Below are 16,218 nucleotides of genomic sequence, written 5' to 3'. Positions count from 1 at the left end.
ATGTATTAATTAATTATTTCACACAGATTACAAAGAACAGATTGTTGCGCAATGTCTTGCAATATAATTACTGAGTAATCAAGATTCTCGATAATCATGTATATATTCAAATTAGATGTAACAAGCGCAGTTGTACTGACTAATCTCTGTTCGTTTGGTATTCACTACCACTACAGACCTTCTACGATCAATCCCATTGTACGTCGTGTACAGTCGTGTAATGAATATGGAAGAGGTTCGCATGAATGTGACGAGACATGTAATAATTATAATACCATTGCACCATAGTAAAATTGATTAAATTTATTGATTTACAATATTTATTTTTATAATACGCAACTTATATATAGTAATAGCATAAGAAGCAATAACATCTGTCTTATGAATTATACTATAATTACTATTATTATTATTATCATTGTTATTTCTTTTGTAGTATATAAACTTTCAGTCATCAAAAAAATATTTGAACGAAATTTGTTTCATTGGTTTTCTAATTGCTACTAACGCTACTCGGTATTTCTTTAAATTTGTATTGCCAAAAATACGTATCATCGATATTGTAATCTTTTTTTTATTCATCCAAGCAATGCAGCCTTCGTTAATATTATCAGGTTGCAGATATTTGTACTGATATTCATTAGAATTTACTACAAAGAGAGAAAGAGAGGGAGGGAGAGAAAGAGCAAGAGAGATATTTAATGAGATAACAAAAGTGAATTTTGCATCATGTTTTCCCGTAATGCCCTGTAATCCGATAACACGGCAAATAAATCGAATTTCGAACACACGTAAAGAAAAAATCACTTCTGAAAAAAAGAGATAAGCGAATCAAGGAGACATCGATGGATATCTAGTCTATGAAATTAAAAGCATTCAATAATTTTTCACAAAAATTCTATCTATCTCTCTTAATCCGCTTGTTCCTTGTCCAGGAAGCCTTGTGCTCGTACAAGAAATTTGGAATGTGAATCAAAAGCGCTTACATTCACACGCGTAAACCTTTTACCGAACAATGTCAGCTATCATGTCATAAAACGTTACGTTCGAGTGTGCTTTCAAAGGCCGGTTTTAAAGATCTTTGCATTATCATTGCAATAAATCAGGGAATTTTATTAACTATACCTTGATAAGTTCGATATATGCAGTTGTTGATACTTGAAAATATTATGTTTTGCACGCGAAATTTTTAAAAATGTATAAAATCCGCATACATACAGGAAGTCGTTGCGGGATATGAGTTTTCTGGGAATGGAGAAAATTTATATATAAAATGCATAATCGTGTATGCTACGCACACAAAAGCAACCACGGTCATCATGATAGTCGTCACGGAGATCTTCGTTTTTTTGTAGCCCGCTAATATAGTCGAGACATTTTTATGTATTATCTCCTTTTGCTGAGTAATTATAATTAAATACGTCTGACTTCTTTCACAGAATAAACGCGATAATCGAATGGGGAAATAAATACCTATTCGATCATCCCATAAACAGTGCCGAAATTTCATGCACGTAATCCCCGAATGTTTCATGCTTTCGCTAAGCAAATCCTTCGAATAAATACAATTGAATAAAAGCATTTAGCAAGAAGCTCTCCACACACACACACACACACACATCTTATCATTATTATGCAATAAGATTTTAAAAGAAATCTCCAAATATATTAAAATCGTACATACGAGAACATGATACATAATTTTAAATTTATTCGCTACGCTATCATACTTAAGAGCTACGTGAATAATCGCCAAGACAAATTATAAATTCTAAAAAAATACTATAAAAATTTTTGTTGCATATTGCTGAAACGAACATGATTGTAAGAGGAGTGATGGTAAACGATCGATTTTTCTTGTTTGCGTCACCAACATAATTCCAAAATTACATTCATTATTGTTTGAATGTTCGAATCTGACTTTTCTATGGCTCCCTTAAAAATGCGGTTCCTCGTTTGAATCACTGACGTATTAATTAATTTTAGTATTTTGCGTGAAAATACCTCATGAATCATGCACTAAATAAGAATACGAGATGAAGTGGCTTAGCGTCATCCTGTGAAAGCAACGACAGCATTCCACAAACAAAAAATATTTTCAGTTTCCTGATTATGATTTGTTTCTAACTTGAGAGAAAGAGAAGAAAAAAGAGAGAGAGAGAGAGAGAGAGAGAGAGATTCTGATATCTCTATTAATTATTAACAGATACCATGTAAATTTGGCGCGAAACGTAAATAATACAATTCGTTCACGCAATAGCCAGCAAAATATATTTTTAGTAACTTAACCGCTTAACACATAAGTACATTGCTTTTATACATCAAAAGATTACACATGTAATGTACGAATACAAATTATAGATCTTACTCTTGTACTGATTTTTTTGCGATTGATATCCGATGTTGTTCCGTTGAACTGTGAGGGAGCAATATCTGTTAGCTTATGAATAGAATTTACAAATCCATTTGTCATTTCTTCCGTCGCGCTATTCCAAATTTGTATAACCTTAGGTTGTGCTTAAACATTATATTGTACCGGAAGACAGCATAATAATTTAATATGTTGCAAAAATAGCAAAAGGTTTAAAAGGGCGATAGATTTTCATGTACAATTCCGCACTATCGAATGCTCATCCTTTGATATTTTTTTGCAAATTATATGTTTAAATCTATTTAAAGCCTTATTTAAGGCTGTGTTCCGTTATTATTGTTAGAATACTGTCAGTATGCATTCTACTTCTCAACATTTGATGAACAGGACAGAAATAAAGATGAAAGGACAGAATAATTTTGCCAGAAGAGACAATGAATATTACCTAATACGAGTCTTGGTTAAAAATAATTTATATCTCTGTCTTGAAATGTATAATATGTCTGTTTGATAATTAAATATGAATAAAACGAACAAAACAATTTCTGCAAATGTGGAATCGGTTATAAAAATTAGAAACATTAAGAGATCACATTCATCGCTCGTAGAACGCAATTTTATTATTTACTTCTAAATCCGTTGAAAATTGCACTGCTTACACATATCGTTTCTTTTGTGCAATTCACCATGTTTCTTTCATTCACTGTAAAATTGTATTCAATTTTAAATAAAATATGTGAAACCACACAGCCCCTATCAAATTGATCAATTTCATTTGCTTTTTTTTTAAGAGGAGGTATTTATTTGTATTAGCTTATGACTGTTTTCACTTCAACATTATTTGTCTAGAAGATATTAGTAACCAAATATGAGGAGGCAAATGACTGTTGCGTGATTTTTCATAAAATCTCGCAAAAAAATATAGATGACTTTGTCATTTGTGTAATTATTAAAACGTACATCTTGTACGTTAATATGTAACATATAATATACATTTTGTTTCTCTAAAGTTGGAAAGTAAATAAAATACAACTACTAGCGTTATTTCTTTTACGTTTTGAAAGCAAGAAAGGTGTAATTTCTCTCACTGAGAAACGCCTCTACTATCAGTTAATTCTGAGAAAAGACTCGGATAATCCGTTGATTGAGAAATATTCTTATACTTTCTGCAATTTTAATGCATATACGTTATAGAAGTAACAGAATTTTCTACTACAATTGTACATTCACCAGTAGTCATTAAATGATTCTAAGGGAAATATATCGGTGATTCACACCGACAATGAATGAGTCAATTTAACTGTAATATGCAATCACAGTTCTACAGCCATTTGTTACCTCGTACTTTTCACAAAGATACTTGAAATTTGATCATATGAAATATAAATTCGTATCGATCATTACTGCTAATCTAATAAATCGACAAATATGGTTAAATATACATCATGATACCATAGTCTCATAGTACTTTTTATCGATTAAATGATTATTCGATTTAAGTAATTGTGAAACGGAAATTTATAATCTATCGAATCTTGAAAGACAATTCGAACATGCAATTCAAAAGTACATATCGTATAGTAATTATGATGAAGCTATAAAAAAATACATTGCTTGAAATTTTCGCGGGTATTGAGCAAGTATCTTTGCAAACAGAAACGCATATCTCGCTGCGAAAGATTCTTATAATGCTCGTAATATTAGATTCAGCCATGCCGCTATTAAAGTAACAAATGCAATGTAATCAAAATGTTATATCAAAATTACGGAGTGATTAAAGACGATATAGGTTTATAGCAAGTATCTTTAGTTATAAATTGTGATATAAATGTTCAGCAAATTTTCTTTAGATATTACAATTTTTTTACGCAATTTATTAATATACAATATTCTAGTGATTATGTGTACGTTTTCTCGTCTGGACTGGTGCTGATAATTCTTCTTCGACATTACGAAATCTCAGTTGCTTTGCAGGAATCACACAAATAAGGTGAGAGGCAAAACTACAATCTTCAACTAGTGCATAAAGAAAATCCAATCTTCCAGCAACGTGGTCCGGATCTAATTAATTTTAACGTAGAAGAAGAATCATTCGCGCAAGACAGAGCGTGTAACGTTCGTATTATTGGTATTATTGTAACTTGTCAAAAATATAGCGTTCAATTTAATATAGCATTCAATTTAATTAGTCTGCCCTATTGTTGGTTTTCTTTGTGCAATAAAAGTAAGCATCGAACTTTCACGTGAAGCAGGAATTACGTTCGTGAATGCTATCTTTGAATGATAATCTTTAACATTTAAAAATGAAAAAATTAATAAAAAAGAATTTTTTAGCATGATGCCAAATATTAGTAATGTGCAAATTTGTTCAATTCCGATATAATAAAACCTAAGTTATTCATAGATTAGGTTAAAAAATTTAATGTTTTGACATAATATATAAGAAGCAAACGTAAAGCGATTATGCACGATCATTAATATTCTGCAAAACACGGATAATTGATGAAACCAACAATCGGGACAGTAATATATAAATATTCAACTGTATGTTTTCTTTGTTATACGATAATATTAGCTAATCATTCATTTTGTTATTCTCCTATTACCCTATTTTGTAGCTAAATTTGTTGCTTTCACAATAATTTATGTCCTTAATTACTATAAGTTGTAATTGTTATTGTTATAGAAGTAAAATAATACAATATATATGTATACATATATACACATATATATTGCACTATATGTATATTGTAATTGTTTGTAATATTCATATAATCTTATTATTCAGAAATATAATTTCTAAATTTCCGTTAAACTTATGACGCGATCGTAACTTTCCTCCAATTATTGAAAACTAAAACTGATGTGATTGTTTTGTATTCCTTCTATAATACAAATTTACTGTTTACAATTCGGATATGATCCCATTATTTGTAACATTGTGTTTTAAATATAAATGCATAGAAGATAGCTCGATCGCAAAGCATCATTGTAAATTCCGCATTCTTTATAAGTATCTTTCTTAACGATTCAATTAACGTGATTCGTTTCATCAGCTATTTGTATGAATTTATTGATTCTATCACGAAGAGAATATCACTATTCCAAGTAAATAAATCAATAAGTGGTAAAGTAGTATATTTATTGTTTGGAATCTCGAGTTTTTTAAACAGATGAACCTAACATCTGTATCAATGCCAAAGTATTTCTTGTTAACAACGTAAAAAACTTGATGAGATATGTAAGAAAAATTCACACATTAAAAACACATTTCTGTACTTATAAAGAATGCATTGAATAAACGCAAAGAAAAATGCATTATCATAATGTTTTAAATCTCTTAAATTCTAGATAGTATTTTGAGAGAGAAAATGATGTTATGGTATATGCGGCCTTTAATTAAGATATCGTTTTATCAAGTGAGATCTCGTGTAGATTGTTATGCTGTCTGAAAAAGAAGACAGTGAAAAAAGAAGGGAGAAAAACACTCAGATATTATATAAATATTCAAAATATAAATAATCGAAAGAATGTACTTTCGATTTTTCTAATTACTTCGTACACTCCCGAGCTAACTAACGATGTAAAACATGTCACAGAAAAGAGCATTTTAATAATTTCTATATATTCCTATGCTATTCCATATTTTTGTAATACGATTATTTAAAAATAATATATCTTTAGACCATATATACCATAATAGAGAAAAATTCTTTTAATAACATCTATTATATTTTAATATTAATCTGTAATAAAAAATTGACATAATAAAAACAGTTATCTTTTTTTTGGCCTCACTTTTTGATACTAAACTATGAAGGTAATTGAAGGAGGGAATAAAAGTAAGTGGGAAAGCAAAAACAATAACAACTAGCGCTGTTGTAAAAGAGGTTCACAATTAAGTAATATGTCTGTGCTACAATACCCCATTGTACTAAAGAAAATTCGCATATTAAAGAAGGTAAATAAAGTTCGATTGATTTCCCAAAAGTTCATTCGATGTAAACTAATAAACAACGTACAAGTTGCATAAAAGTATCGTTAGACTTTAGAGCCCTTCTTTGTGCGGGGTATTACACTTGAATTTAACAATTTTACAATCATAGTATGTAAATATATTAAATAAAAATAGTTTTTAAAATTGATTATTGTAACCATTCGTGTCTATATGAGAAAAAATTTGATAATGCTGTCCTATCTATCCTATAATCGTTTATATCTTAGGCAATATATGTATATATACATATATGTGTATATACATACATACATATATATATACATATATACTTATTCTTCACATCGTGTGTGAATGTATAGTTATTTTTTTATCATAGAGTTTAACAATTATATCTTTAAAATGAATATACGCATAGAGCCGTGTATGCAGACGTGCCTTACACGTCCTAACTTAGCATGTTTCTATCATGCCACTGAACTGTAACACGTATGTCACGTTTGACTTGCGTATCATATATATATATATATATTCATATGTATCTATAATCTATATTTGTGTATGTGTGTATCTGTACGTGTATGCGCGCACGCATGTATCCGTCTGTCTATGTGTATATATCTGTATGTATAAGAATTACTTTTTTTTTGATTAAATTGAAAAATCCTAAGTATCTCTAACATCCTTATAATCTACAATTGTAAAAGCCTACAACACGAAATGAGGATAATTGGTTTAGTAATCTAATTGAATAATTAATTAAAGATTAACGTCATCACTATGACACGCTATTATTATATAATTTAAATGTCTCCTAATAACTTCATCGCAAGAACTAGTACACAAAAAATTATCGTATTTAAGATTAAAAGTGGTTTTTTGTTTTGCAAAACATACGAAACACGTACAAGAGCTACATATAATGAAAATTATCGAAAATGTCAGTATAGAATGAAAACAAGTGCATTTATATAAAATTGCTAAAACTATTGATTATACTAAAGTGCGACGTTCCGGAAGTACAAACATCTCCGGATAAATCATAGCATTAACATGAAACGGAGAAGCAGAAAAACAAAAAGAAAGGAAAATAAAGAAATAAAGAAATGAAATATACAATAGTAACGCCAATCAGTAAAAAATACTTACATATACATATATATGTACGTATATATGTATATGTATGTATTTATTTAATACCTTTCATGTAATATAAAACTATTTAGTACTATTTTAATTGTTTGTAAACTCCCGTGGTAATCGTCATAATTATATGAGAAATCTTTGTTATTAGATGTATATATATATATATATTATATATAAAACCTAGAAATTATATACATGTATACACATACACATATACATGTATATGTATATACATATACGTACATATATCTTTTATATAATATCTATATCTTCAATATTAGGTTTTCAACGAAAAATATAAAATTTGTTAATACTTATATTATTACATTCAGTACGGATCAATTGGAAAATCCTATTAAATATATAGATTTAAATACAATATCATTTTTTCTGTGACATACGTTTCACAGCTCAACCATCGAGAAAAAGGTTCTCCCATTATTTAATGCATTAATGGGAGACATTTTTTGTTGCGTTTATTAATATTATACTAATCTTTTTAAACAATTATATAGTTTTCGAGGTCCCGAAACTTTGTCCACAACTGCGATTATATTGTTTTCACGATAAATGTTCTGTAATTCACGAATACTCGCATTAGAAATGCTAACTGCGCGTATATAGTTAACACCCTGCACAAACATGTATCTTGAGTTACATATAAAATAAAGCATTTTTCTTTCTTTCAAGAATCAATACTATCGCCTTTTTTTTACAGTAAAAAATATAATATTATCCATTATAAATACGTCAGAAGAAAAGTATCAACGTAATATAATAAGATTACGTGGAAAGCTTCCCATTATACTTCGTACTTTGGCGAGAAATCAATCGTATCCTTAGTAATTTCTTTATTACTTGCAGGTGTTTCTTGATACACCGCGATAAAAAACAATTTTCAGTTTCACTTTGTCATTTATATCGAAATCTGTGTCATCTGTGTGTAGGAAATACGTATCCTCGAAAAATCACATCACACGCACTCACATTACTGACGTTACTTCCGAGCCAGCGACTTCCCTTCCGCTTATAATTGGATGAAAAGCGGAAATTGTTAACAACGGGATTCTAAGAAAAGATTCGAATCTAACTTGTCGAGACGACCGGTGTCTGGCAGTACGGGCACTCGCGTTGATTCGGAGCGCACGTCGAGCAGACCACGTAGTGATTACAGGGTGACAGAGTAACCGAACGATTCTGTTCCTCGCAAACCATGCATTTTGTTGCCGTTTCTCGGTACAGCACCTAGCAACGACAGAAATAACATATAGACTGTTAGTTTTTTATTTGGTTATATATTAAAACTGAAATTAAACATATCGATTTTTAAGTTGATAAATAGTTTATAAATAATTGTTTTTACCTTTTCCACCTCTTCAAGATCGGAGCGCAATTGTGATTGAATCGATTTTAAGGTAGCTATTGAGAGTGATCTGAGCTCGCTTATTCGTCTAACTGTGTGAAGATACGGGCCACCGCTGGATGCCTCATTCTCAACCCTGAGCGCCTTCACCTGCATCAATGCCTGCAAAGAATCCATACTCTGGAATACGCCAAATTGGATTTCGATATCGGGCGTGAGAACGCGCGGTTAGTTAAGCGGGATATTCACCTCGTCCCTCTGCTGCTCGGCGATAGTAGCCTTCCTTTTCGCTTCCTCGCTTTCCAATTGCCATGCCGCGCAAGCCGCGCGCGCTTGATTAATACGCTCGTCCCACGTTGCCAATTGAGCGCGACTCGAACTCAATTCGTCTCGAAGTCTTTGTACCTGCAACGCGTGCATTTATGTACAGCTAATCCTACGAGATTCATCCTTCACGTATATCGCAAACACGTTTCTTGCAAGATTTTTTTAATAACATCGTACAAACGATTCCAACCTCGGACAATGATCCAGTGTTACTCGGGCTAATGGAAAATGCACTGACCAACGGAGATGCCGGCAGAGTAGGCTGCGTACGTGATGGTGACATTCCTTGGCTTGCGAAATCGAACAAACTACTATTGAACCCACTAAGCTTCGAAGCGGAGCTGCTGAGTTGAGAGATGTGATTGCTAAACGGATCTGATATCTGATTCATAAACGGTAATGTCTGAAAGCAACACGGAGAGAGAAAAAAAAACATTATTCGTCGCGTTTCTCACGATAGACACACATGTGTCGAGGACACTTACGGATTCCATGGAGTCTTGATGGGAGAATCTCGAACCGGTGAGAAAACCAGTTTGCAATTGTTGAAGCGGGCTCGATGTTGACGGCGAGAAATTGGTGAGAACGGAACGTTCGGCCATGCCAGGTATGTTGACCGGAGCTGAGCTGCCGAGTAAACCGGAGCTGGCTAGGCCTGCCGAGATTGAATTGCCGATCGGTGAATTTGTATCCCTATGAATTGAATCGACTAAATTTAATGGATCGTCTAGATGTAGCTCGTCTAACGCATTTCCTGAAACGAGATCAAACAAACACGTCGATTCGATCGTCAACATCAGGTGTACAGAAAACACTAGTGCCTGACATACTATACTGACGTAACTTACCTACTACAGATTCAACGGTATCGTTTGAGTAGAATGAATTTGAAAGTGGTGAAACGGTAGTAGCTAACGAGTGACTGCCTAATGTCCCGTTCAAATTGTACGCGATATAAAGACTTTGTTTCTGCTGGGCCTTCTCGGCTTTTGTCAATAATGGATCGCTGTCAATGGCAACCATTTGCTTACGAATCTCATTCTGTCGAAATAATTAACACGTCGTTAACATTAATTTAGTGATGACAATAGAAAGCGAGTATACACAAAGTGCATTATATTTCGAGCATGTAAACTTACAACTTGGATGAGAGAACTGGGATTATAAAGTATGCTCGTAAGCTTCTGCTGCGCAGCTGTACTTATGCCGGAATTGGTATTGCTGGAATTGTGCAGTTGAGCGCCGGGTGCCTTACTGTGCGAGCTGTTGCTACCCAAGCTGCTAGTGCTGGCGGATTCCGAGACTTCACCGCTCCCATTCTGTAATTCAGCCGAGTGTAAAAAGCGCTAATCTTTTAACATGTGATGTAAAATCGCGTGCATCAACCATAGGAGCATCCTATGGAGGAAGGTGGGTAAATTGGGCACTTTGTCATCGCAAACACATTCGAAACTTACATTTTTCATTATTATTATTATTCTGTCCGAGTGTACATCTCGATTTAGATAGAAATCTAGATACGAAAGATTAGAAACTCACGCTGCTGTCGCTGAGTGGCTTGTCTTTGTCGTGCGATCGCTTGTCGGGTGGAAGAGCATTGCTGAGTATATCGGCCAGATTCGCGCCGCAATCTATAGGTACCGCCATATCCCTCGCCAGGCTCATTTCTTCTGTTGGCAACACTGCTTCCATCAACACACCATACCAACGCCCCAATATATCAATTTTGAGAAACAAAATTTTGACGATTAAAATTTATCATTCATCAAGCACCGGCACGCTACATGTACGTGTGTCTCAAATGAATTCGATTTGCGTTTTGGAGAATCGAAGAAGGGTGGTTTGCGAATGCACTGATCGCAAACGGTTAAGCAATCAAGCGTGTAGAGTCGCATCGTCAAAAAAAGTTTATTTGCTGTCGAGCAGTCGACAACGATGTTTGAAATAAACGTGTGTGTATGTTCATGTACGTGTTGTCACTATACCGTTAAAATCACAAGACACATGTATAATAATAATAGGACTGTTTTACGTACGATTGATGAGTGTACACTCACGGTCAACATGCGCAAAGGCGCAGAAGACTCCGCGCGGGCAATAACCAGCTTGCTGCACATCGTTACATTTGGTAGACTTGTAGATCTCGGGATGAAACTGCTGTTCGGTGCGCGTGTGGCAGTACGTACATGCGTCACCCTGCTCGCAGTTGCCCGGCTCACCCCATTCCTCGCCATGTTTCACATTCGGGCATGGAGTTGATCTATTTCCACCAATAGTCATTATATACAATAACAGTTGAGAAAAACTTTACGTAAATTTCTCAGTCAATCGATTGATCCTTACCGATATTTATATTTTCGTGGACTCCGCCTTTTGTCCTTGCTATTGTGATACTGTGGACAAGCGTAGCCCTGCCGGCACAAACGTGGCGGTCTCTTGCACGGCTCGGTCTTGTAATTGCTCAGCACGTAATTCGTATCTTGCCATTTCGGATCCTCATTCATTAGGTTCCGCTCCTTATCGAGTATGTTAGGCCCGTTGGATGAGGAGTTTGGATCAGAATCCGGATTCTCCAGTGCCTGTATCTCCTTGATGTCGTATACAGGTGGGCGCAGATCATGATTGCCGTGAGCGAAAGCGCAATGAGGCCCGTTCTTCACGCAAAATCCACGTGTGTCAGTATCGTGCACGCACATACACGTCTTGTAATAACGTAAATGATAACGCCTTTCTGTGTCCCCCGCGGTACGATGCAGAAACGGACACCTGTTTAACGAAATCATTCATCAACGTTATTACTACATCTTGATAAAATATCTTATTATTATTGGAATAGTTTCTAATTGCAGTTTATACCTCCTACATGAATAACTTTTAATAATGTAGTTGTATGTCCAAAGAAATTAACAATAATCAATATTGTTTCAAAAAGTACGAAAATTCATTAAATGCGACAAAAATAAAATTACATAAAATGACTTATAAAATATATGTTAACATTATAAAACAATAATTATAAAAGAATTTATACCCTCAAGAATATAATGGCGAAATTTTTTCCGATATTCCAAACAAGCTATCGATAAAAACTTGAATTGTTTTATTATTACGAGTTGTATTCTATATGTACATGTAACATTCCCAGACTAATTTTTGATATTTTAAACAAAACGGCAACAATAGAATCTTGTGACTCAATTACTTTACACCTCCGATAAAATAATCGGCTCGGAATTTGGATAGTCATGATTCTTTGTTATACCATTGCGTCAAGTACCTAAGAGAAAATCGATAAGAGTAGGCTCCTTTGTTCGGCAACTACTAACACTGGGAATTTTCGAGACAAACTCACCGTTTGCGATTGCTCAATTCAAACTCTTTTATGTTCAGTGTAGAATGTAATAAAAATTTCATAAAAAATGATTTATGATCAAGTTATAAAATATTTCTGGATCATCGATTAAACTTGATGTGGCACAGTTTCCTGTGAGAAATATATATCTCTTTAATTGAACAAGTTTGAATAAAGTAATAAAAAGTTGAACATTTTTTACGCATTTCTAAATTGTTTACGCAATTATAGTTGTAATATTTATAAAGAAATATGTACATATAAATTGAAAAAGTAATTGTTACATATAAATACTGCAACACGCAAAACGTTCCTTCCAACTTTTCTGAATAACAATCAAACTATTTCATAAAAAATGATTTGACCGTAATTTGTAATTTGCAAACCATTGTAGATTGCGAGGAGTCGCACATGTTTATGCAAACTAAATCTATCTCGACATTTGTGTGTGTACTTGTATGAGTTGACCGGAAAATCTGTGCGGATTTTTTAAACAAAATTCAAAATTTGTTTTTGATATCAAGTTTTGCATTTGAATTTTACTAAAAAAATCGACACGGACTTTTTGGTCAGCTCGATATTGCTGTCAAAATTACGAAATGTACGTCAATTTATACCTGAAACGTAGAAACAACAATGTAATGTTAGATCTCATTGGGGTTTACAACACTCTTGCAGTTTGCATTTTTTATAAGTTTGTTTTACCATATGCATTTTACGGAATATCTCATCAAATTTACAATTTTCATATAAAAGCTCAAGATATCTATAAAAAGAAGCTGAGAAATGGAATTTTATTTTATTTATAAATTCTTTAGAAAATATTTTATTCGTGCGAATGATCCCATAGTCGCGAAACGCGTATGAAATAGATCGATTATCATATGATCAAAAGAATTGCATCTTTGTATCAATTATACCCGAAACGAAACGGCGTCGTGATAGCACGCCGCATCTTGCCAAGCAGCTGCACATTACGTGTGCATTACGGCATATACGTGTCAACGACCACGGGGAGCGACGCCACGCGTCGCGAAGATGACGCGCATTTCTTTTTGCACTTCCCTCTTTTCCTTTCTCTTTCTCCAGCCTGCAATTCCCGATCTTTTGCAATCGAGCTAAGTGAGCCGGCCGACCCTAAGGAAGAATGTCCTTCCATCTGAGACGCACCGCGCGAGAACATCGTGAGAAACATCGCTCGTGTAATTCCGTGTGGCAAGGATCTCCCTCACGAAATCCACGGAATCGGACGCGAGAGAGAGAAAGGTACAACCGATTGCCAGGCGGCACTTAAGAAGCTAGGCCGTACAGTGCGTGCGTGCGCGCGCGCACGATGCAACAAAGTATACTCTACTGATGTATACGAGTTGCACGCGCGGCCACCGGTTGGCTTTGGTGGAGCGGGCGGGTACGCGCGCGCGCGCGCGCGTATGAATGTACGTGTGCGTGGTACGCGAGTAACCGGAAAAACGCGATACGCAATTTCGCGCAACGAACGTGCGCGCGAGCGGTCGTTTCGCCGTCTGTGCTCTGTCGAAGAGAGCCGGGCGACGATATCTCGACGCGGGGAATGAAAGAGGCGCGACGGACAACGCGCGGATTCAGCGGGTGTGAGAGATCTCGTATGCGCGCGCGCGAGACAATTTTCATACACACGAGAGGTAAACGCTACGTGTACATACTGCGTTCGTCGTGCGAACGACGATAATCGCGGGAAGAAACACAGTGGTGGAGCTGCTGCTGTTACCGCATTGTTTTTCCCCAATAGCATTCGACACTGACCATAAAAAGGATCTTACCACGAATCACAAATCGCGTGTAGACGCGCGCGTGAAAATGGCACGCACTATACACGTCGCTATCTCGACAACTGCGACCATATTATCGCACATCATAGACCATATCGAACGGATGTTGATCGCAATGATCGCACGTGCGATAAACAAAAATCAAAATAGAAAAAAAAAACAAAAACAGGAAACTTACTCGTCTCCATCGGGGCAGATGCCGGTAGTCTCGTCGTACTTGGTGCAATAATTGTCAGCACTGTAGTTGAAGGTGCGGTCTCGTTTCCTCACCGGTCGGCGTCTCCGTTGGTTCATGAAGTGCCAGTTGAAGCACGTGAAGGGTCTGTGCTGCGTGCATTTGCGTTGTATGAAGAGCGGACACTGCTCCACGCGAAACTCCTTTAAGTATCTGGAATGCGAATCCACAGTGCTAGACATTATTTCGTCTTAGATACCGTTGCCTTCCCGTTGTCTCGCCACCGCCTTCGCCACCGCCACCGCCACCGTCACCGCCGCAGTCGACGTCGTCGTCGCCGCTCATACATGTATTTTTGCGGATCGTAGGACGCGCGCGTCGCGTATAGTCGCGTTCGTTGCTCGCGGCTCTCCCGTTCTTTCTCTCCCTCTCTCTCACTCTCTCACGTTCTCCCTCCCTCTCGCTCTCTCGCTCGCTCGCTCGCTCGCTCTCGCTCTCTCTCTCTCTCTCTATCCCACTCCGCCCTCTTTCTTTCTAGTCGCACCGTTACCTTCTATTTGATTTTATTCTTTCTCTCTCTTTCATTCCCCTCCCTCCCTCTCTCACTCACTCTCTCTCTCTCTCTCTTTCTCGCGACTCGCTCGAAATATATTTGATTTATCTTCTTCGCACTGCACTTTCGGTGGTGAGCCACGGCACTTTCCGGCACAAACGGCCAATTTGCGTTATGTCTTCCTCGCACTTTCGACCTTTCTCGCTTCCTCCCGCACGCTATCTTTTCCCGTCGAGAGTATCGGCGACAGATATACGTTGCGCGCGACATATACCGCACTCCATCGCGCGAGTTATCTCATTGGTCTCGCTCGGGCACGCGACTCGGCCCGGCCGGCGGGCGCTACTTACGTGTAATGATTCGCCTTTTCCGCCTGAGCTGTCAACAAAGGTTTCGAGTCGGACTTCATCTTGGATACAACAACGCGGGCCGACCAACCGCGCTCGCGCACAAACACACGCACTAACACGTACGGTGTACGCCAGCAAAGACCAACATGGCACACCGTCTCTATCACCGTCACCGTCACTGTAGCCGCCACCGCCACCGTCACCGCCGTCGCCACCGTTGCTGCCGCAGCCACCGTCGCCCGTTACAATCGCCGTCGCTGCTGTAACCGTTGTCCTCGTCCTCGTCGTTGTCCTCGTCTTCGTCGTCGTTCGTGCTCGCACCCGTTCGCCTGGCTACCCCTTCCCTCTCTCGTACTCCCCTGCCCCCTTCCGTCCCGTCCCTATTTCCCGGCTTAACATGCAGGACTCCTATTGGGTGAGGAATGCGGGCCGCGAACCGCGCACAACGCAATACAGGCTGACATGTTCTCACGAACCAATCGGAATATCGTCGCGCGATCACGTGACGCAACTGCTTTCAAGGTCATTGATGTTTTGGTTCACGCGTAAACAGGCATCCGCGAACGGTGATTCGGTATTTCGGTGGCGCGGCAGGCGGCAGCGACAGCGACGCGCGATCGCAGTCGTCCTTTCTCCATTTACGATGGAAGTAGCGCTTATCTGGAAATTCGCCTTTCGTTTTCGACGAATCATGATACTTTAGCATCGCTGATTCTTCACGGAAAGTGACAAAGAGATATTCCGACGCACAGGCGATATTATGTAACCCGAAAAGGATATTTTGACGGCACACTTCAATGTTGCGCCTTCTGAATGTT

At 36.8% G+C, this 16,218-nt stretch overlaps 1 protein-coding gene across 9 annotated transcripts; it reads right to left on the bottom strand.

Moving 5' to 3' along the window:
* Positions 1-290: 290 nt before the first annotated feature.
* Positions 291-15,966, bottom strand: LOC105284494 (RING finger protein unkempt). 9 transcript variants are annotated; one of them, XM_011348057.2, is made up of 12 exons: positions 15,401-15,966; positions 14,501-14,710; positions 11,506-11,928; positions 11,199-11,422; positions 10,702-10,844; positions 10,302-10,481; positions 10,011-10,203; positions 9,648-9,916; positions 9,401-9,565; positions 9,085-9,240; positions 8,836-9,015; positions 291-8,717 (listed from the first exon to the last, which is right to left on the bottom strand). In XM_011348057.2, exons 1-12 carry the CDS (start codon positions 15,457-15,459, stop codon positions 8,559-8,561), a joined length of 2,361 nt encoding a protein of 786 aa, XP_011346359.1. In that variant the 5' UTR covers positions 15,460-15,966; the 3' UTR covers positions 291-8,558. The 9 variants fall into 9 exon arrangements, with proteins under 9 accessions (XP_011346359.1, XP_011346352.1, XP_011346351.1 ...); XM_011348050.2 differs by having other exon boundaries at positions 9,353-9,565; positions 10,702-10,829; positions 15,401-15,807; XM_011348049.2 differs by having other exon boundaries at positions 9,353-9,565; positions 10,702-10,832; positions 15,401-15,806.
* Between the last annotated feature and the right edge of the window lie 252 nt (positions 15,967-16,218).

Source organism: Ooceraea biroi, chromosome 6 (genome assembly GCF_003672135.1).
Source record: "Ooceraea biroi isolate clonal line C1 chromosome 6, Obir_v5.4, whole genome shotgun sequence".
Classification (NCBI taxonomy): domain Eukaryota; kingdom Metazoa; phylum Arthropoda; class Insecta; order Hymenoptera; family Formicidae; genus Ooceraea; species Ooceraea biroi.
This window is presented reverse-complemented; position numbering and strand designations above follow the sequence as displayed.

Bases quoted from the DNA above. Each gene is read 5' to 3' on its own strand.
- LOC105284494 (XM_011348048.2), bottom strand. From the start codon at position 15,459: ATGAAGTCCGACTCGAAACCTTTGTTGACAGCTCAGGCGGAAAAGGCG. The intron at 11,423-11,505 runs GTAAGGATCAAT...TGGTGGAAATAG, and splicing joins CCACGAAAATATAAATATCG to ATCAACTCCATGCCCGAATG. The intron at 9,016-9,084 runs GTGAATATCCCG...GGCGTATTCCAG, and splicing joins CCGAGCAGCAGAGGGACGAG to AGTATGGATTCTTTGCAGGC.